The following is a 22,587-nucleotide window of genomic DNA, read 5'->3' as shown; positions in this document are numbered from 1 at the left end:
AACTAACAGATTCGAAACATTTTAGGGGTAACTGCCAAGTTGAGTATTTTTCAAGGGTAGTGACATACAGGAATGTGAAGGAAGATTCAACATAATTCAAAGGATTTGGGCTTAAAAAGACCATGATCGCAATAAGGAGAACTTGGAAGAGGAGGCTGGAGAAGGGGTCAGCTTTGGACGTGAGGAACAGGAGTTGCTGGTAATCCATCCAAGAGGAAAATGCTGCTAAGAGGTTAGATCTGAGCGTCTGGAGCTCAGGAAAGAGACCAGGGACACGGGCAATAGGTTGGGCATTACCGGCAGGTGCCAGCCAATGAGATGGATGCTGCAAGGCCTCGGCGAGCATGGAGGGGAGAAGCACGGACTCAGGCAGAAGACAGTGACGCGACCGAGGAGTCAGGGACTGAATGATACACACGACCCATGAGCAGGGACTCCAGCCGACTCACTGTACGTTCCCAGGCTCAGAATCCAACATGGCTCATAAAAGGTCCTCAGCAAACACTGCTGCCCGATGGGGCCCACATGGCCATTGGGGCTGGCTGACACCCAAATACTTTCCTATTTCAGGGTAGACAGGCAGACACGGAACATGTGATGAGTGAAAGACACTGCCAGCCAGCCCTGCCCGAGGGCCTATGGCCCCACACAACTTTCTACCAGGCCAGGGCCCTCTGCAGAGCACAGGCGGCCCACAGTCACATCGCACTGGACCCGGAGCTGCCACCCTGGCAGGAGCTGAGCCGCCCTTGCCTGTCCCCTGGAAAGACAGCCAGTGCCCGGCTTGAAGAGACCCTCTGTGAGGCCTGTGGCCTCATCACGCCACAGGCACAGGAACTCGAATCAGGATCTTTGTGGTGCATGGGCCTGGGCACCAAGCGACGCAAGCAAGAGAGGCCCCCATCCCATCACCCCAGAGACCCACGAGGAACCTGTGCTTCCTGCCCCCACAGCAGGTTCTGCAGGTCTGCAGGTCTTGGTTCCCAAAGAGAGAACAGTCCCGCCTCTGCAGACAGCTGAACGAGGAGCTAACACTGCTGCCTGGGCACTGCAGGCTCGCGTGGCTAAGGGACCAGCAGGCCCAACGAAGAGTCACCACACTAGAGGGATTCTCCTGACCTCACAACTCACCAGGCCACATCTGTCAACAGCTGGTAGGCACATCTTCTACCAAAGACCAATTCCCCCAAGCTCTATAACTCTGATTTGAAGAAAAGGGACAATTATAAAAGCAACTTAATTTAGTAAGAACTTACTAAATCCTAGCTAGGTGCTGTGCTATAATACACACAAACACATTTTAATAAAATGTGAGGTTAATGCAAAGCCAAGAACAAAGGTAAGAAACAATGAAAACTATGGTCACTTTTTAGGAATACATCTACTTTTTAAAACTATTTTATAACCTTAAAAAAATTAAATATTTCTCATAAATAGAATGTTCATATTGCTTCTGTTTCTATAAAAGCATGTTATGTACATTACAATTATCTTTAAGAAGAAAAAAAAATGAACCTTTGAATTTCTTCTGGGAAAGTTGCACTAAACATAAGGGTTTGGCGCTGTTCCTTTGAAGGCATTCCTGGACAGGAAATTAATTTCTTCATTTCTGGTCCGAAACCCATATCCAGCATGCGGTCAGCTTCATCCAGAACTAGATATCTGACTTGTCTAAGACCAATCTTTATGGGTATTTTCAAAGATTAGAGCAGAGAATGCAACTAGTTAATATATTAAACTAAAATATTACACATTCCAACTATTAATATTTTCTTAAGGATGAAGATTAGAAATCAATGCAATGAGAATGGTTATGCTTAGATAATACTTTACTGTTTATTTCAGTTCTCCATGATCTCTAATGTTGTAAACATTTTGTAAGTTAGGACTAAAACCAGAATATCTAGACCAACACTGCCCAGCAGACCTCACTCACGTGACCATTCTGCATCTTCGCTGCCTGACACACCAGCCATGGCCACTGTCGCTATATATGCACTTGAACTGTGGCTAGTGTGCCCGAGAAACTGAATTTTAAATTTTGAATCATCTTTGAAGTTAAATAGCCACATGAATAATGAATTGGACAGCACAGATCTAGACTGTTTTCCCATAAAGTCTGATTCCTTGAGAAATAAAAATTTCTAACAGAATGACAAATACAAATGTCTTTTAAATGGCAAATTTTTTTTCTAACTCCTTCAAATCCTGAATAAATTCTCCATTCTCTAACCACTCAAGAACAACTGGGAAAGGCCTCTGACCTTGAACGTTGATGCTATAAAGAGCAGCACACATTTACAAACAGGAAACGATGACTTTGGTACCACCATGGGACATGTTTAGTGACAGATCAAGATGGACCTCTCTGGATGCTCTTTTTTAACTTTATTTTTATTGTTGACACTATTGCAGATGTTCCCATTTCCAACCCCCCTTGGCCCACCTCCCCCCGGCCCCTCCCCTCTTCCCGCTGGCCATCACCACACAGCTGTGTGTGTCCATGGGCTGTGCCTATACAGCATGTTCTTTGGCTAATCCTTTCCTCTTCTTTCATCCATTCCCTCCCTCCTCCCCCCTCTGCATACTCTTAGTAAGTATTCTAAGAGAAGTGCCTTGATGCAGAAAAAACATGTTTTGAGTAACCTCTTTAGAGAAGAGCTAAAAAAAAAAAAGCAAATCACGTTCATGAAAGTGAACTTAAAGTATTGTTCAGAGATGTAACAGTGGTATGTGAAAACCTAAAGTACATACATGGCCCTAAAATCTCCTTAAAGTCTTAGAAAATTAACAAGTCTGGTTACTGTCGCTCCCACACTTAAATGGGAGACAAAACTGTTGTCGTCAAAGGCTTCTTCTAGGGGGAAAAAAGATTTCATCCAGACATAGATGAAACTAGAGAAAAGCGTTTATCACATCTGTCTCCCAGAGTGGCTGGGTATAGGATACGGGTTCTGAAATCAGATCGAGATTCTACCCTAGCCCTATTAACTTACTAGAGCTAACTAGGGGATTTTAAATAAATAACATGATCACGCTGAGTTTGTTTTCCCAAGTATGAAATGAGAACTAGTATTTATCTCCCGTTAAGGAGGTAAGAACACATTAAAAAAATGTGATGGGGGCCTACCATAGGAATGGTTATCAATGGTGCTCTAATAAACATCTCCATCTTTATAGCACTGTCGCCATTCCCATACACAACACTTAATTCATCCATACAGCCGCCCCCGGGCCTACCTTTTCTTTACTGATGACATCCATCAGTCTCCCAGGAGTAGCACATAACACATTACAGCCTTGGGTTATCTGTCGAACTGAATGCCCAAACTGGGTTCCCCCATATATGACAACAGCTCTTACACAAGTTCTATTGACAAGAAAAAGAAATGTTATTTTCTAGTTACTTGAAAATTAGACACTTATATCTAACAAAATGTAAAGCAAAATCCATAAAGACAAAACCTAATACATTCAACAACCTTTAAAAAATTAAATTCTTCCCAGGAAGAGGTTGATAAATGAAAAACCATGGAAAAATATTTTGTTATGATCTGATAAAGAGCTCTTAAAAAACAAGGATAAACACCACCACCACCCACACAAAAATAGGACAAAAACATGAAGAAATGATTCATTAAAAGCACAAATAACCTTTAAACCTTTTTAAAGTTACACATTATTTCTAAAAGGAAAACAAATAAAGATTAATACATTTCCCCTCAAGTGTGATGACACCAGTCAGGCAGACCATAGGGAAACTGACACTCAAGGGGGTAAACTGAAGCCACCCATTTCACAATTGTAGTCACTATTCAAATTTAAACACTTATTTTCGTTCCAGGAAGTTCACACACACAAATTTATCCTTCAGATATGTCCCTGTACGGGCAAAGATGACTGTATAATAAGATTCAATGCCAACATTGTTTTTAGTATCGAAAGATTGAGAACTACCTAAGCATCTAACAATAGAAAACTCAAAATTACAGTCCATCCATCCATAGGAATATATGCTTTCATAAAGAGAGAGGGCCAGTTCTAGAATAAGCAACACCACAGCATACGCCGTTTAAGATCACAGGTGGCGCCAGCTGAGCAGGCCACCATTTGTCACGAGGACGAAAAGGCACGGGTGGAGAAGGTGCAAGACGCAGAGCAGGTGGACACTGCTCACTTCCTCCCATGACCACATCCACCTTCCAACTGAACTACAGACCCACCAACCTGAGCATCAAGTTGAGGCAGCTGAACAGAAGCCTGACAACCAAAGATACAGACCCCGAGACTGGTGGGGAGGGGGGTGCAAGAAGGGCTGGGCCCTCGGCCCTCCCACGTGGCGGCTGAGAACCAGGAAGAATGTCTCATGGCAAAGGTTCCCCCTTAGGAGTGAGGGTCACAACCCCACACCGGGCTCCCCAGCCAAGAGCACCAGAGCCACGAAGAGGAGCCCACATAACATCTGGCTGTGAAAACCAGCAGGGATTCTACCTGTCCAGGTGAGACAGAAGGCAGCTGGAAACCCAGGGCTCCTCTTAAAGGAACAATGCACAAATGCTTGTTTGTGGGCACTCACTCTGGGCTCCAGTGAAGGGACGGAGGCTGGAAGGCTGCCAGAGACACACGGGGACAGACCGCATTGTGTGGCTCTGGCTGAGGGCTGGAGGGACAGCCGCCAATGCCCGCGTCGAGTCCTCTTACTGCACCGTATTTCCATCAAGGCTCAACTCCCACAGGAGGCCCACAGAGCCTACACCAGAGACCCTCCTGCAGAACTGGCCCAGGGGTCAAGGAGACTGTCGCTGGGCCCCACAGGACCTACCACTAAGGCCATCCTACCAAGACCGGAAACTCAACAGTTCTACCTAGTGCACAGACCACAGAGAGAAGCCAAAATGAGGAGACAAAGAAATACGCCCCAAATGAAAACCCACAGGACCTACCACTAAGGCCATCCTACCAAGACCAGAAACTCAACAGTTCTACCTAGTACACAGAAACACAGAGAGAAGCCAAAATGAGGAGACAAAGAAATATGCCCCAAATGAAAGAACTGCAGAAATCTAGAAAAAGAACTAAATGAAATGGAGGCAAGTAATCTACCAGATACAGAGTTCCACACAATGGTTATAGGAATGCTTTATTTATAGTAGCCCCAAATTAGAAACAACTCCAACACCCCCAAATAGAGAAGTAAAATACATACACATAGGTAATTTTAAAGTCTTTAAAAATTAGGTCTAATGATGAAATAAGCAGTTTTCCATGTTTATGTGTAAAAGAGGAGAAAATTAGGAACATCTGAAGTTCATTTTTTAAATTAAAAATTACCAGAACATACACCAATATGTTCACTACAGTAGGTCCTCGGGTTACGTCGGAGATCTGTTCCTACGGAGTGACGTAATGCGATTTTTGCCGTAAGTCAGAACCCACCTATACAAGCACCTGCGTCACTCACATGGAGCATATACACAGCAGTAATGAAGTGAAATAGTAAAAAAATTTAAAATAGAGATAACAATTCCTGACCTTTACTTGTGGTAAATAAATAATAACAAACGTAACGCACATATGTACATACATCGAAATGACACAACTTTTTAAAAAATAAATACTATAAATGGGAGATAGCAACGTAACCACAAAACAACGTGTGTCGAGTCCAACGCTTTTTAAAAAATAAATACTATAAATGGGAGATAGCAAAGTAACCACAAAACGTGTGTCGAGTCCAACATAACCCGAGGACTGCCTTACTTTCTTATTCTAGTATCATCTAAGTTTTCATAAGCATGTTTCTTTTTAAAAATAAAAATAAGCAGGGATTCCATAAACAAGATTAGGAAAAAGAACACTTGGATTAAGTTACATGACTGTGGTGTTACCGAGTTCTCCCCCAAGCAGAGGAGAACGTCTTGTTAAAAAAACGCTCGCTGTGAGTGGCCTCCAGACGCACTCACCCGAAGGAGAACTTCCTGGCTTCCAGGTAGATCTGATTGATGAGCTCTCGGGTGGGGGCCACGATGATGCACTCGGGCTCCTGCAGCTCCCGGAAGCGGCTGGCGGTGATGCCGTCACGCATCATGTGCGCCAGGATTGGCAAGAGAAACGCTGCCTACAAGTTAAAGGGCATAATTGACAAATTACCACGCATCCTCTTCCACCCTCAATCATTTTGGTTTAGATACTACCATGTTCCAGAAGGAGCTGAACACACCTAGAAAAGTTAAACATGTTAACTGCAACACTAGTCTAAAATCACTTCAAAATTCTTTCTTCAGAACTACGCACACCCCACTAAGAGCAGAAACCAGAAGCAAAAATGTAAGTACAGTATTTACGACAGTTCATTGAAATCATCTTCAAACCTTCAATCCAACAAAAGAGATTCAAGCTCTTTGGGGAAGAACCAAAGTTCAAACACCGTTAACTCGAGCATGGGCAGAACACACGCGGGAAAGTGGCTTACCGTTTTCCCCGATCCTGTCTGAGCACAAGCCATCAGGTCTCGCCCTGCGAGTATGATCGGGATGCTGTATTTCTGCACAGGAGTCAGCTTCGTGTAACCAGCCTTAGCAATGTTGTTATTCAGCGTCTGACAGAGATTAGCTTCTTCAAACGTCTACAAGAAAGGGGCAGTGGTTCATTTCCATTTATCAACTGCAGGTCATTCCATAAACATTCCATTTGAATTTGTTTTCAGTTTTTTAAAATTCCACTCTACATACTGAAGTTACTTTACTAATACGGCCCCACTCAAAGTCCTATCCAACCTGCATCACTACTCAATTGCATAAGGAGTAGTTCCAGGAGACAGTGGTTCTAAAGGCAGTTTCTCTGCCCCCTTTAAACCTGTGAGACACAAATAACTGATCAGTAACAAGGGCTGGTTATCAACAAGGCCCCACCTGCCTTAGGAAATCACTCCCCTAACCCAACTTTCTCATATACTTAGGAAGCGGAGATCTTGACTCTACAGAGTATCCTTTTTAGTAAATGTAAGTAAAAGGTGCACCTGGTTTGGAGGTGGGGCGAAATCAGGAGCCTCTCTTTCAACACAGGAATTAACGCTATGTAGGTGGTAGACAGGGTTTCGAATTTCCTAACCCTTTATTGACTAAGATGAAATTCTTGTATTCTTTAGTATCGACTTAAAGGAATGTGCCATATATTTTGAAACCACAGTTTGAGACAGTCAATACAGGGATAATGATCACTGACCAAAATCGCTGGTGGAACGTCGTGTCCAGACACTTCCACGAGAATACTGTCGTACTTGTCAAAGTTGATGCCTGTCTGATAATGTGCGAAGATGGAGTCCTCATCCTCGGGTGGGGCAGGTGGGACGTAGGTCACTTTTGGTCCTTGGAATTCAAATAATAAACAGAATCTCCATTACAGGACCAGAAGAAAAGTAAGAGGGAAACAGACAAAGACTGGCAAAATCAAACTTTAAATACTATACAATTTCTAAATATTTAGCATTAAAGTTTTCATTTCTAAGTTTTAAAAGTTAACTTCGCTTTTAAATATTCTGCGTTTTTATTAAAATGCAATACACATTCTGTGAATCACACAAAATTAATGTACCTTGAGTGTCATCACTTTCTGCTCCTTCAGTTCCTGACTTCCAAGAATCTTAAAGGGAATCAAACCCAAAAAGAGATCAATGTTTTTTTAAAACTGGGGGGTGAAAGAACTCTCACTATAAGAATCAAACATCTCATCTCAAGGAACACTTACTTTTTGCAGAGCCTGTGATGACTTCTTCATTTAGCCCTTTGTAGCCACCTAGGAAGGAAACCCACAGTGACAATCAGGACAAAGGCGGTACCCATCTAAAAACGGACAGACGTCTTTAAAGTCCTTCCGCACAAATAACACTTGAGACAATGAAGATACGTGGGATCCTGAGCATTTTGTTTCCTTCGTATTCAAAATGCTGGTTTTATGCAGATGACTGTTAAATATTACTGTTTTTTTGTTTAAGCTGTTATGTCTCTAATTCCTATGTCCCTCAGCAAAGGGATTTATTTTCTAAAAGGAAGTAAGTGTTCATCTGTGTTGGGGTGTCCCCACCAGCACCTCCAGGTCCCACCATTTCCCAGGACTCACGCGATGACTTATTACAGGGAACGAACAGAGAGCAGAACCGCCAAGGGGCAAAGTCAGACACCCAGGCCCAGCGTCCATGTCCTCGCCCCTGCTCTCACCCAGGACGCGCCTCACTCCCCAGCAAGGAGCTGGGACTGCTGTCCCCAGAGGAAGCTCAGAAGACGCGAGACCCAGGCTTTCCTGAGGGCTGACAATGCGGCCACCTCCGGCCTGGGAGTCCCGACCCCAGAGGAAAAGCAGGAGCAGCCAGGCCTCCCTGTGCACCTGTGGCCTTTCTACTTCAGGCAACGCCCCCTCTGGGCCGCTGTGGGTACATCACAACCAAGAACAGGCTGCCCTCCCTGTGGGAGGCTAACAAGAGGGAGCCTTTTCCTGGGAGCCCTATACTTGTCCACAGAAAGGTCTCGAAACGTGTCTTTTCACACCGCATGGGAGCATTTGGAGAAGAATCTTTCTAGAGTCAAGACTCCAGGGCCTGGGCGGGATGCTCTGAATGCTCAGACTCGGCATGGCGCTGAGGCTTCCAGACGGCCAGCCAGCTCCACTGTCCTAACAGCCGGGAGAGCGTGGCCCTCCTGCAGGACAGGAAGGGCGTGACTGAAACACCCTCGGGCACCACGTCCTGTGCACTGGACTCCACACCCCCCCAAACCAAACCGCGTCGTCAGAAAAAACACACTGCTTTACAGTGAGGCTCTGTACAGTTTCTCAATCTTTCATATTTCCCTGATATTTCATTTCATGGTTTTATTACTTATTGGAGTTACTTGCTGATAAATTTTAGGTGACTTTCAGTCTTTACTTACTATAAATGAAGCTTCAGTAAACAGCCCTGTAAGCATATTAAGGAAATACATCTACAGCATTAAGTATTAAGTCACTCTAAAACACAGGCTGTGCAAATGTATGCTCCAAGTGTATAAATGCAGTAACAGCTACATTTAACTTCAAAAATTAAACTTGTATTACAATCATTTTAACCACTTATAGGTAAACCAAACAAAAACTCACCTTGATCCTGGCCAGTATTCTCAGTGGTTAGAGCATTGGTCTGCCCAACAAAGGGCCATGGGTTCAATTCCCAGACAAGGGCATTGGGTTGGGGTTTTGATCCCTGGCCCCCATCAGGCGTGTGTGGGAGGCAACCAATCGATGTATATCTCTCACTTCTCTCTCCCCCCCCCAACCCCTCCTTCCCTCCTTCCACTCTCTCTAAAAATCAATGGAAAAATTATCCTTCGGTGAGAACTAACAAAAAATAAATAAAAATAAATAAAAACAAAAACTCACCTCGTCCACTCCCACCTCTGCTTTGGTAAATGTCACCATTGCCTGGAAGACATGGTTTTGCAGACGCTTTAGAGAAAGCACTCCCCCTCCAGCGCACGCACCACAGAGCTATTTCTAATCAGACCCTGAGCACGTACTCAGGACTCCTAGTCCCTCGATCATCCACCTCTGCAGTCTACATTTCATCTAAACCTTTTTCTCATCTGAATGTTTTCTTTAAAAACTTCAATTTTTAGATCCCACTTCTAGGAATATATCCCAAGTACTCAGAAACACCCATTAGAAAGAAGGTATGCATCCCTACGTTCATAGCTAAGATTTGGAAACAGCCTAAGTGCCCATCAACAGATGAGTGGATTAAAAACTATGGTACATCTATATAATGGAATACTACGCTGCTATAAAAAAGAAAGAACTCTTACCACTGCAACAGCAGGGATGGACCTAGAGAGCATTATGCTAAGCGAAATAAGCTAGTTGGAGAAAGATAAATACCACATGAACTCCTCATTTGTGGACTCTAATGACCAACATAAACTGATGAACAAAAATAGACCCAGAGACAGAGAAGCATTGAACAGACGGTCCAACCCCAGAGGGAAGGCAGGGGAGGGTGAAGGGGGAGAGATCAACCATGAACTCATATGCATAGATGCATGACCCAAGGACACAGCCAGTGGTGGTGCAGGCTGGGGAGAGGGCAAGGGGGGGTGGGGGTGGGAAAGGGACATATGTAACACTTTCAACAATAAAGATTAACAAAAAAACCTTCCATTTTTAGAGCAGTTTTAGATTCACAGCAAAACTGAGGGAAGATACAGGGATTTCCCATTTCCTCCTGTCCCCACGCATGCATGGCCACCCCCACTGTCAACAACCCCCCTAGGGGTGCACCTGCTACAACTGAGACCCTTCACCGACACGTCCTCACCACCCAGAGGCCAGAGCGGACATCAGGTCACTCTGTGCTGACCACTCTGTGGGTTTGGACACACGTGGAAGGACGCATATCCACCACTACGGCGTCCCACAGAGCAGTCCCACTGCCCTGAGCATCCTTCATGCTCTGCCTGCTCAACCCTCCCCACTGCCCCCTGAAACGCCACCGTGTTCCTTCTAGGGGGTCATGGAGTTGGGATCAGAGGCACACGGCCTTTCCAAGTGACTTCTGTCACGTAGTGATAGACATTCAAGGTTCCTCCATATTTCCTCACAGCCTGGTACCTCATTTCGTTTGAGTGCTGAGAATAATCCACTGCCCGCATGTACCACAGTTTATGTACTCACATTTGAACATTATTCATCAACAATTGTATTCTTATTTCATTTTCTCCTCAAATCCCCTAACTCAGAATCCCTCCTTTGAAACTAATGAAAAATTTATTTTCCTTCCTCTAATTAAAAGCACAATTTATAACTCAAATTAACTGGTAGATAAGAGAGAAGAAATAATTCAGTGTATAAATTTTATGAGAGGCAAAACTGTCCATGTATTTTTGCCTACAGAGCTAGAAAGCAGAAAAAAATCATGAGCCAACCTAGCATACGTAAACATATATGTTAGGGTTACTAACCCTAGAACTAAAAGCGTAGGTGAATAATTAATTTTCAATAGTGAATTCTATTTCTCACCCGGGCCACTAAACGCTGGTCTCCTAGATCCAAAAAGGCCGCCAGTGCGTGGCGTCCCCTCGTCTTGTTCACACTCGCTGTCTAGATGTGTAGATGATAAAATTAGATGACTTGTTACTTTTAGGAAGTTTTAAAATCATGGGTAAAAAGAATAAATCATGTTATAGTGCCAAAAGTTAAAAGATGTGGGTAAAATAGTTCAAATTTAACGGGAATCACCTGAGTGTTTTTTAAGTACTGCACACAGGATTTCTCCACAAATTATTTCCTTCAGATACAAATTACTTCCTCAAAATGTTTATTTTCATAAAAGCATTTAGGGTCAATGATTTGTCAAAATATAATACCGGCAAGCATTAAATCACCGCCACAAAGCAGCGCTGTGCCTGAACTTGCACAGCCCCCTTTTCTCCAGAATGGCCCCTGGGCTCCTTCCAGGCCCCACTTTAAAAAGTGCCGAGTCACTGATGGGATGCACACCTAGTGCATCATCACAAACTTCCGCTCTTAGCTCCCAAAGCACTCGCCTGTCCTCCCTTAGGAGAGACAGGCGACCCAGCAGCTTCTGAAGGCCACACCTCCGCTCCCAGGATGACGGCTGGAGGAGGCAGGAGCCACGCTGTGAAAGGCAGGCTGGGAGAGAGCCACGAGAAGGCCGCCTACTGGTAAGGTCGGCCACGATAGCACGGCTCCAAAACAGTAACACTGTGACACTGAAGAGCCGAGTCACACAACCGTCTGAAAAGATGCTTGCTCTCCTACATAAGCAGGATGCATTCACATGTGTCTAAGTAATAGATGTACAATGCAGGCGACTGTGCCCCGCCCCTGTGCTGGGCCATCCTATCCTCCTCCCAACAACCTCATGGGACAGGCCTTGTCTGTATCATGCCCTCCTCACTGAACCGCACCATTTGCACCCACTACTCACTTGGACTTCCCAGGCCAAACCCTCCACGGCAACCTCGGAAGCCACCTCGTCCACCTCTTCTGGGCGGCGCCAAAGCTTCTGAGTCATTTCCATCCTGAAAGCCTAAAACAGCAACATACACATGAACAGCACAGGACAAAGACGCTGTGGGGACACAGTTTAACTTAAGCCTTGCATCATTCAATGACTTCAAATATTTTAAGGTATGAACAAGTAGTCACTGAGAAGAAACACTATAACCTACTTAATAAAAGCCTAATATGCTAAGTGTCTGGTCGTCTGTTCAACCAATCAAAGCGTAATATGCTAATGATATGCTAAGGCTGCTCAACCGCTTGCTATGATGTGCACTGACCACCAGGGGGAGGACAGTTGACCAGTTGCTATGACATGCACTGACCACCAGGGGCAGATGCTCCAACCGATAGGTTAGCTTGCTGCTGGGGTCTGGCTGATTGGGACTCAGCAAGACAGGCTGGACACACCCTGGAGCCCTCCTGTGGTCCCTCCCCGCCTCGATCATGCACCAGTGGGGTCCCTCAGCCTGGCCTGCACCCTCTCGCAATCCGGGCTGAGGACCCCACGCTCCCGCCTCCGAGTGCATAAATTTTGTGCACTGGGCCTCTAGTTTGACTATAAATGTTTAACCCTCCTACTATGAATAGACCTGGCTACAGTTTTTTTTAAAGCCCACTGCTGGCTTTCGGAATCAAAACTAAAGGTGACCATAAGGAAACAGGGTTGCTCTTAAAATCCTGAACGTTGCCACAACTGCATCACTAACAGGATGTATACCAGTGATGGCAAACCTATGACACGTGTGTCAGAGGTGACACGTGAACTCATTTTTTTGGTTGATTTTTCTTTGTTAAATGGCATTTAAATATATAAAATAAATATCAAAAATATAAATCTTTGTTTTACTATGGTTGCAAATATCAAAAAATTTCTGTATGTGACACGGCACCAGAGTTAAGTTAGGGTTTTTCAAAATGCTAACACGCCGAGCTCAAAAGTTTCGCCATCACTGATGTATACAGTCCGCAGAGATTAAATAAATCTGGGCCTCTATTTGCTTCTATAGGAAATAGCAAACATGATACTCAAAGCACAGAAATGTAGGCACACACACAGTGTGACTTCCTGTTATAAGTAACACATTTTTAACTCAACTGAATACAAAAGAAAAATCAGTAGAAACAGTTCAAGTAAAATGAGATCCCACCTATGACAGATCAAGATCAATTCAAAACCAAGATGGCAACTGGGTAGGAAATGTTTAAATAGTGTAGTTTATGAACTTGGAACTATTTCTGGTTAAGGAAACTAATCCGTAAGAATTCTACAGGTGCTGGTTCTTGATCCTGGGTCCTGTGTGTGCTTAGAGCCTGTTTATAAACCGGGCAGACAGTCTGCCTCTGTCACCTCCCTCCCGCACAGAGCACTCCTCAATCCAGCCACAGGTTACTGACCAGTGCTGACACCACCTTATTCTTCTAAGGGTTTATTTGTGCCTCTTTTATCTTTTAAGAAACCCTGTCAGAATTTCTCTCTTAAAGAAAGCCCTTTTGATCTGCTTTTCGGCTTAACTTATTTCATTGCTTGTGTGTATAAATAAAAGAACATATAAAACATATGCACGTTTAAAATAAATACATTAAAATGAAAACCTATAGACCCATCACCCTGTTTAAGACTAAACAGTCCCCGGTACCTTTGCCCCATAATGCATCACTTCTTCCCTGGAAATCTCTCCCCGGCCCCCAATACTGAGTGGTTTTTCATTTCCTTGCTCTTGTTTTAATTTTACCAATTCTGTACTTCTCTTTACTCAAGGCATGGATTAGTTTTGTTTTGAGCTCTATATAATGGGAACATACTTAAACATACTCGTCATGCTTTTTTATTCACCTGTTTTGGCTGCTGTGTGACACTGTGCTTCACTTCACTGCGGAGCAGCACTCCATCGCATGTTCCTATTTCATTCGTGTCCAGGACCTTTTTTACTTCCTCGGATGAACTTGCCTCCTCCCTTTCTTAAGTTGAACATCCATCTAATTTCTTTTCTAATGGATGCATTTAAGATTGTAACATTTCCTCTAAAAAGCCAGCTGTTAGCTATATCCTGTAAGTTCTGAGATGTTTTTACTGTCACTCTGCTCTAAATACTTCACTGTTCCCATGTGAACTATTATGCATAAACTGAGAAATTCAGTTCCCAAACTGCAAGGGTGAGGCTTTTGGATACTGCTTTCTACTTTTACTGTTCTTTAACAAGACGACATGGCCTTGATATAAATCCTATGCTGAGCTTTGAAACTTCCCTTTGGCCTTAATAGATGGTCCAATTCTACGTCTTTTCCATATACTGGATGGGAAATAGCATGTAACCTGTCCTTGTGGGGGATAGTACTCCACACAGAAATTAAATCAAGCCCAGTAACTGGTGCTCAAATCTCCTGTTGTCTCACTCCTTTCCATTCTGCTCAGTCTGTCAGTTTCTGAAGAAAAAACGGTTTAAATCTAGAATTAAGGGTTTAATTAGGATTTGCAAAATTTTCTCATAGTTACTTCTATTTTTGCTTTATATACAGAATATGTTGTTAGATTCAAACCATGCTCAGAACTGTAATGTCTTCCCAGTGAGCATGCCTTGTATCATTATTTATCACTAATATGCAAGTCTTTTATCTCCTATTGCTGTATCAGCTTCTTTTGGCTAATACTGACTGACACTTTTTCTCTTTATTTTTGGTTTTGCATTAAAATATATTCATGTATATTGTGATTATCGACATATGGATTTTTATTTCTACATCTTAGTGTTTTTAACTGAGTTTCAATGCTTTTTGTGCTTTTTTGTCCTATTAGATTTCCCCAGTTACTGTATTTTATTTTATGCTTTTACTGATATCCTTTCATTTCACCACAAATACTTAAATATTTAAGTATTATAAACCTAGACTCCTTCCTCCAAAGCCCTGTCCTTCTATTGGATTTCCTCCACCAGGAAGTTATGTGTTTTATTTATCCTTTTTCTGATCACCCTTCAATTCTATCATATTTAAGAAATCTTTAAATTATTTTCCATCTATTCTCCTTCCTACTGAGCAGGCAAAAAACAAATGAACAAACAAAAAACCCACACACAAAAAAACAAGTCTTTGCTAGTATTTTAGTTCTTTGTTTCTGAAACTCCCTAAGTTAATTATCATTATCATCAGCTTATATTGGGCTTACCAATTTTAAAACGGTTATTTATTTATTAGAGGCCGGGTACATGAAATTCATGCCCTTGGGGGCCCCCCTCAGCCCAGCCTGCGCCCTCTCGCAGTCCGGGACCCCTCGGCGGATGTCCGACTGCCAGCTTAGGCCCACTCCCCATGGGAGTCAGACATCCTTAGTGCTGCCGCGGAGGCGGGAGAGGCTCCTGCCACCACTGCTGCACTCGCCAGCTGTGAGCCCGGCTTCTGGCTGAGCGGTGCCCCCACTGTGGGAGCGCACTAACCACCAGGGGTCAGCTCCTGTGTTGAGCATCTGCCCCCTGGTGGTCAGTGCATGTCATAGCGACTGGTCGTTCCGCCATTTGGTCGATTTGCATTAGGCTTATGTTGGCTTACCATTGCTTTCTACTCCTTTCTTCCTGCTCAGTCCCTTCTTACTAACCTAGACAACTTAGTACTTCTTTCCTCAATGGCCTGAGTACTGAACGCGGTCTCTGTATGCATGGTACTGTTTCTCTCCGGCACCTGAATTGCCCGAGCTCACCCACCTGAGCTCGGAGCGCCTCTCCCGCGGCACCTGATCCTACTATCCTCTCACCTGCCTTCACCACAAAAACACTTCTGCTCTCAACCTGCTGATCTTCTTCAGGTGGATCTTCCCCCTGGTAGTTCTAGTTTTTATCTTGGTAATAGTGTAATTTCAACACATGTGCAGGGTGTGAATTTGTTTTTATTTGATTTGTTGAGGACTCATGTGCCTCTTTAAACTGGAAAAGTCTCATCTGTTCTCTTCCTCCCTCTTCTCCCCTCTCCCCCCCCTTTTCTGCTCTCTCCTCAGCTGTGCAGGCACATGTTGGAATAAGAGGGCTTCTCAGTCTGTCTTCCAAATCTGGTAACAGCTTTCAGGTTTTTCAAATTTAGAGAATTTCCTCCTCCCATCTATCTTTGGGTTCATTGGTTCTGTTCATCTATGTTTAATATGATTAATCGAGCCATCATCCCCCACTCTATTCTTTCTTATAAATTCAATTGGGTGCCTTTCCAAATCCACCTTCTCTGTGGAGCCCAAAACCCTCTGATGCCTCAGCATCTGTGGTGCCCACAGCTCAATGCCCACACAGCAGAGGCTCCGACTCCTAAGTGGATGTGCATGAACAACGCCAGTTCCAAGTTATACACAGAGCCTAGGAACTAGAGGGGAAGAGAGCACCAGTGTTCTGCAGAATTAAAAGTCTACACCATCTTCTTTCTCAAAGGCAGGGGCAGAAACACCACATATCCTACATGGTCTTTTTTTTTTATTGCTTAAAGTATTACAAAGGGTATTACATATGTGTCCCTTTTTTTCCCCCCCGCACCTGAACATCCCCTGGCCCTCCTTACCCCCCAGTGTCTTATGTCCATTGGTTATGCTTATATGCATGCATACAAGTCCCTACATGGTCTTAAAAATAATCATCTTTGCCCAGCCGGCAAGGGTCAGTGGTTGAGCGTCAACCTATGAACCAGGAGGTCATGGTTGATTACAGGTCAGGGCACATGCCCAGGTTTGCAGGCTTGATTCCCAGTGTGGGATGTGCAGGAGGCAGCCGATCAATGATTCTCTCTGAAAATTGATGTTTCTCTCTCTCTCTCTCCCTGTATGAAATCAATAAAAATATATTTTTAAAAATAATCATCTTTGTTAAAATAAATGTTAAAAGGTAAGAGTGAACTATTATAGAAGTCAAAATATATAAACTTAGAGCTATACTTTCAATACATAAATCTTTTAAAATGTTGAAGGAAAAAGTCATTAAAAGGTATAATATTAAGCTTTTCTAAAAATATAGACAGTATGCATACCAATCTACCTATATAAAAGCCTAAGCGACCGTGTGACCGGTAGTTATGACGTGCACTGACCACCAGGGGACAGACGCTCAACGTACAGGCACGGAAACATGGAACAGACTGATGAATCTCAGAGGGAAGGGGGGAGGGGGGAGGGAGGGAAGAGATTAACCAAAGATCTTATATGCATACTAGAGGGCTGGTGCACGGATTCGTGCACCAGTGGGGTCCCTTGGCCTGGCCTGTGGGGATCGGGCCGAAACTGGCAGTCCAACATTCCCTGAAGGGTCCCAGATTGGGAGAGGGCGCAGGCCAGGCTGAGGGACCCACCGGTGCATGAATCCGTGCACTGGGCCTCTAGTGTCAAAATAAGTTCCCATCCCCCATCCTTAATAAGGCTACACTGAAACGCAGCCAGTCCAGCTTCACAAGGCAGGGCTGCCATGCAACCAGCTGACCCCCTAGTGACCAGGGAAAGAACGTCCCTGAGCTGCAGCCAGCGCACCGGCACATGTGGTCACCATGGAGATCCTTCCACATTAGAAACTCTGATCCTAAGGAGCTTTGTATACCTGGAACAATTCTGTACGTTCATGAGAGTCTTTCTGTGGCTTTGCTATTGCTGTTTAACATGTCTGCCTACAGATCATTAAGAATTAAGCATCACAACTGGTGCCATCTCACATCTGCTTCATTAAAGGCAGGATTAGCGGAGGATGGTGGAGCCCCACTAGACCAGAACAAAAAGTCTTTTACAATTTCTTCCTCCCCCACGTCTCCGGAGATTCTGTTCAGGACAAGGGCCTCCCAGCTCCTCTAAACCGTGACTGACCAGGATCCACTCAGCCCGCCTGCTCTGCACTTCAAAGCACGTCCCGGGGAACCTGGGGGAATCCAGCAGAAGCGGAAAGAGGAACACCTTCTGAAGGTTCACCCACGTTATCAACAGCACAGCCATGTGCCAAAGTAGTTTTCTTCAAAGGTTTGCACCACCCGAGTTTCCCTTTCTTTCATCTCTTCCAAAAGCAGTTTGTCAGCTGAGCATCGGCCATCAGTACAAACTGTTCCAAACCCGGTCCTTACCTCCTCTCCTGGAGAACCCCCTGCTCCGCGCCTGAGCGTCTTCCCCGAAGTTATTAGGCTCTTGAATAAAAGTTTAACATGTAAATAGCATCTAAACAGTTAACTGCAAAGACGAAATATCAAAATGTAACAGTCATCACCTGAAATTACCATAAAACTATATGTCAACTGTGATTAAAAAATAAATTACTTCAAAATTATTTTAAATAAAAATACCACCGCCACAAGCCAAACTAGTAACAAAAATATTTTCCTAAGTTAAAATACAAACAACTCTTAAAATACTTTAACAACAGAAATATAAAGACATTCTTCAGTCAATCCCCATACAAATCACCTACTGCAGCCACATGCTGGATGGGAAGTGTGTAAGTGAGCACCCGTGCCAAGCGCGGGGCACCAGCCAGACATAAGCATCTAGTCGTCCCAAACGTGGTCTGCAGACACTAGAAGCACATGACTGTTCTTTTATGTGTCATCCTTACGTCTGTAATTTGCGTTTAATAAACCTGAGACATCAGTTTTTTAAAAGACATGCACTTTTCCCCATTCTTGCTAATGAAAAAACGAGGGGATATCCTGGCTTTTCTGGTTTTAATGACATTGTCAGGGTTTCTAAATAGATAAGAGGATCACTACACTGAAGGCTGCTTAAGAATTATCTGGGAAGTTTATTAAAAATAAATTCCCAGGGCCCACCCCAGAGATGTTGACTTTGCAAGTCTACAGTGATAGTGCTCCAGAACTGGAACAGACGAACACACTTAACCTTAGTTTCTCTTTAGCATGTTCTCTAGACTTTAAACTTTAATAGTCACTACAAAAAACACTGAACTCACCTCTCCAGAAACCAGAGCTATCACCTTCTTCAAGCTTGTTATTGGGAAAACCTGCAAAAATTTAAATTAAACTTGCAAATTTCTGAGAACAATAATTACCTGTAGCTCTGTGGTGTAGTAAAAACACCTTCCAGGGACGACTTGTTATGACGTCCCTTTAGAACAGGACAAAACACAGACAACTATATAGAAATACTGAAGAACTCACGTAGATTGTATTACAATTTCTCCCTTTGTCAATTTATTTTTTAATATATTTTTAAATCCTCACCCGAGGAAATATTGATTTTAGAGAGAGGAAAGGGGAAAAGGGAGTGGGAGGGGGGAGAGAGAAACACTGATGTGAGAAAGCCTCCCATACATGCCTGACCGGAACTCGAACCCACAATCTTTTAGTGTACTGGGCGACCCTGCAGTGAACCAAGCGGCCCGGACAGGGCTGCCCTGTGTCAATTTATTGAGGTTAAAATGTCAGCCAACGTTATATTACCTCAAATGTCACATACCCTTCCTTCTATATGTACATGGGCCAGACAGGGGTATATGTCAGTATCACCACTATATACTTTCTATTCAAAGTACCAAAATTTTTAAAATTTTATAAATTAACTCATAATTTCTTTATGTGCCAGAGGACAGTACAACTAAATTGTAAGCCAATATTCAGTAATGTTTCCCTTCTCAGTAACAAGAAATTTCTTATTTATAAAACTTTTTTAATCTTTCACCACCAACCTCTGCTTTCAATTTTCTCATTCAATAAAAACCTGTGTCTAGATTTATGCATCTCTGGAGCATACAGACATGTCTCTAAAGTCAATTCTAAAAGCATCCATCAGTAATATTTGACAGCATTTTTAAATGTTGAGTCTTAATAGAATAATCTTTAGGGCAAAAATACTCAAGAAATAATATACTTTAAAATTAGTTGTAAAACAGGATGTCTGTCAATCAGTATTTAATCTAAATTATAAAATATTAAATTATAGTTTATGTAATTCAGAGACTAACCAATAACTGTTGGACAGATGTTAAGTTTATATGAAAAATGTATACATATCAAGTCACTTCACATCTCAGGTTCCACCCTAATCTAACATGGTTTCCAGCATAAAGCTCCCTGCAGCTTTAATACACAATTACAGTATTAAAGTGCCCTAGAGCCTCAGTATCTGATTGGGTGACAAAGATGTTTTTCTTTGAGCAGACATCTAGTTTCAAAATAAAGAGAATTCCTAAGAAAGAATGGATTGTCACAAAATCTAAGTTTTTAGTTCATTCATTGAAATATTGGCCATCTTTGAAGCTGGTTCAGGAAAGGACTGTGCTCCACTGCCGCTGCAATGGCCCCTTTCCCGCTGTCCTCGCCTCCCCCAAAGCCAAGTGCTGGTTCCAAAATGCTCAGGAGAGTCCCCCAGTTACACCTACTGGCCTTGAAGTAAACTCTACTCTTGATTGCGTTTTTAAAGGTTTGTAGGAAGAAAGTTTAATTTTCAAAGCCCTCTTTGCTCAACGGAAGATGGAGGCTCCAATTCACCTTGGAGGATGGCATGGCCTCTGTCTGGGAGGGCGGGGGAGCCTTGAGGACAGAGGAGAGAACTGGGCTTCACCTGTGGTGTGAATCAGCATGAAAGGAGGCTGTAGCAAGGAGCTTGGCCAGTAAAAAGCTACATGGAAGAGCAGGCACCCCAAAGCAGCACAGACTGCTGCTCTCACCAGGAAGTGGTGGCGCCCCCGGGAGCGGAAATTCCTGGGAAAGGCACACTGTCCATGTGCGTCACAGGAGATACGAGCTCAAAGACGGACTCGCGGTCACTCGGGTTTTGACTGCAAGAATCACAAGCAAGTGTTACCTCTGTTTCCAAAACCCTTTCCAACGCCAAAGCCACCCATCGTGGACGCGCTCTCCCTTTTATTAGACTCGCCGGCATCTGAAAGAGTTCAGAGAACAATTCTCTAACATGTAACTGTGAGCATGGAGAACAATTCTCTAACATTTAACTGTGAGCATGGACAACAATTCTCTAACATGTAACTGTGAGCATAGAGAACAATTCTCTAACATGTAACTGTGAGCATGGAGTACAATTCTCTAACATGTAACTGTGAGCACAGAGAACAATTCTCTAACATGTAACTGTGAGCATGGAGAACAATTCTCTAACATGTAACTGCGAGCATAGACAATTCTCTAACACGTAACTGTGAGCATGGAGTACAATTCTCTAACATGTAACTGTGAGCATGGAGAACAATTCTCTAACATGTAACTGTGAGCATGGAGAACAATTCTCTAACATGTAACTGTGAGCATGGAGAACAATTCTCTAACATGTAACTGTGAGCATGGAGAACAATTCTCTAACATGTAACTGTGAGCATGGAGAACAATTCTCTAACATGTAACTGTGAGCATGGAGAACAATTCTCTAACATGTAACTGTGAGCATGGAGAACAATTCTCTAACATGTAACTGTGAGCATGGAGAACAATTCTCTAACATGTAACTGTGAGCATGGAGAACAATTCTCTAACATGTAACTGTGAGCATGGAGAACAATTCTCTAACATGTAACTGTGAGCATGGAGAACAATTCTCTAACATGTAACTGTGAGCATGGAGAACAATTCTCTAACATGTAACTGTGAGCATGGAGAACAATTCTCTAACATGTAACTGTGAGCATGGAGAACAATTCTCTAACATGTAACTGTGAGCATGGAGAACAATTCTCTAACATGTAACTGTGAGCATGGAGAACAATTCTCTAACATGTAACTGTGAGCATGGAGAACAATTCTCTAACATGTAACTGTGAGCATGGAGAACAATTCTCTAACATGTAACTGTGAGCATGGAGAACAATTCTCTAACATGTAACTGTGAGCATGGAGTACAATTCTCTAACATGTAACTGTGAGCATGTCATAAAAGCAGAGGTCAGAAGAATCTGGGAGACTTTCAGGTATAGGGAGAGAGAAGTATAGCAGTTTATAAGATGTAATTAACATACCCCCAACTTATTTAAAAAATTCTTACATTATGATATCAAGGTAAAAACATAAACATACTGTTGAAATACAGCGCTAGACTAGTTATTTTCCTAGTGACCTTTGTTCAGAAAATTCAACTCTTTAAAAAAATATTTTTACTGTTTCAGAGAGGAAGGAAGAGGGAGCGAGAACTAGAAACACCAACGATGAAAGAGAATCATTGATCAGCTGCCTGCATGCCCCCTACTAGGGATCGAGCTCGCCACCCAGGCAAGTGCCCTTGACCGGAATCAAACCTCAGTCTGCAGGCCGACGCGCTATCCACTGAGCCAAACCTGCTAGGGCAACTCTGACTTTCTGTATAGAAACCTCACCTGAGAGAGAGCTATTGACATTATGCCCCCGAGTGAAAGTCATTGCTACTGAAAATTTTATACTCTTGTCCTGTTTCTAAATTACTCTATTAGTAATGCATTTTTCTCCTATTTAAATCACTCACTCCTTCTATTCTAACTGAACTTAGGCAGGGGCCACATGATAAAGAAAATAAGCTGAGTGCCCTCTGCATCCCCTCCCTGCCACAGATGTCCCCATACTAGCCTCCTGGCCAATCAGCACCCACCACTGCAGTGCTGGGAAGCC

The 22,587-nt window shown here is 43.3% G+C and overlaps 1 protein-coding gene across 1 annotated transcript in view; it reads right to left on the bottom strand.

Moving 5' to 3' along the window:
- Window positions 1-22,587, bottom strand: part of DDX4 (DEAD (Asp-Glu-Ala-Asp) box polypeptide 4) — a 44,072-nt gene that overhangs the window by 5,433 nt on the left and 16,052 nt on the right. The window contains exons 5-16 of the mRNA XM_014546034.1: window positions 20,804-20,881; window positions 18,951-19,001; window positions 18,112-18,171; window positions 11,972-12,073; window positions 9,409-9,450; window positions 7,747-7,794; window positions 7,594-7,641; window positions 7,225-7,367; window positions 6,473-6,625; window positions 5,964-6,118; window positions 3,241-3,370; window positions 1,516-1,682 (exon numbers count right to left, since the gene is read on the bottom strand). Coding sequence (XP_014401520.1) covers window positions 1,516-1,682; window positions 3,241-3,370; window positions 5,964-6,118; window positions 6,473-6,625; window positions 7,225-7,367; window positions 7,594-7,641; window positions 7,747-7,794; window positions 9,409-9,450; window positions 11,972-12,073; window positions 18,112-18,171; window positions 18,951-19,001; window positions 20,804-20,881 — 1,177 coding nt within the window. The remainder of the gene's footprint in view (window positions 1-1,515; window positions 1,683-3,240; window positions 3,371-5,963; window positions 6,119-6,472; window positions 6,626-7,224; window positions 7,368-7,593; window positions 7,642-7,746; window positions 7,795-9,408; window positions 9,451-11,971; window positions 12,074-18,111; window positions 18,172-18,950; window positions 19,002-20,803; window positions 20,882-22,587) is intronic.

The sequence above is a fragment of the Myotis brandtii genome, unplaced genomic scaffold (assembly GCF_000412655.1).
Source record: "Myotis brandtii unplaced genomic scaffold, ASM41265v1 scaffold426, whole genome shotgun sequence".
Classification (NCBI taxonomy): domain Eukaryota; kingdom Metazoa; phylum Chordata; class Mammalia; order Chiroptera; family Vespertilionidae; genus Myotis; species Myotis brandtii.
Note: the sequence above shows the minus strand (reverse complement) of the source record. Positions and strands in the feature narration are given on the sequence as shown.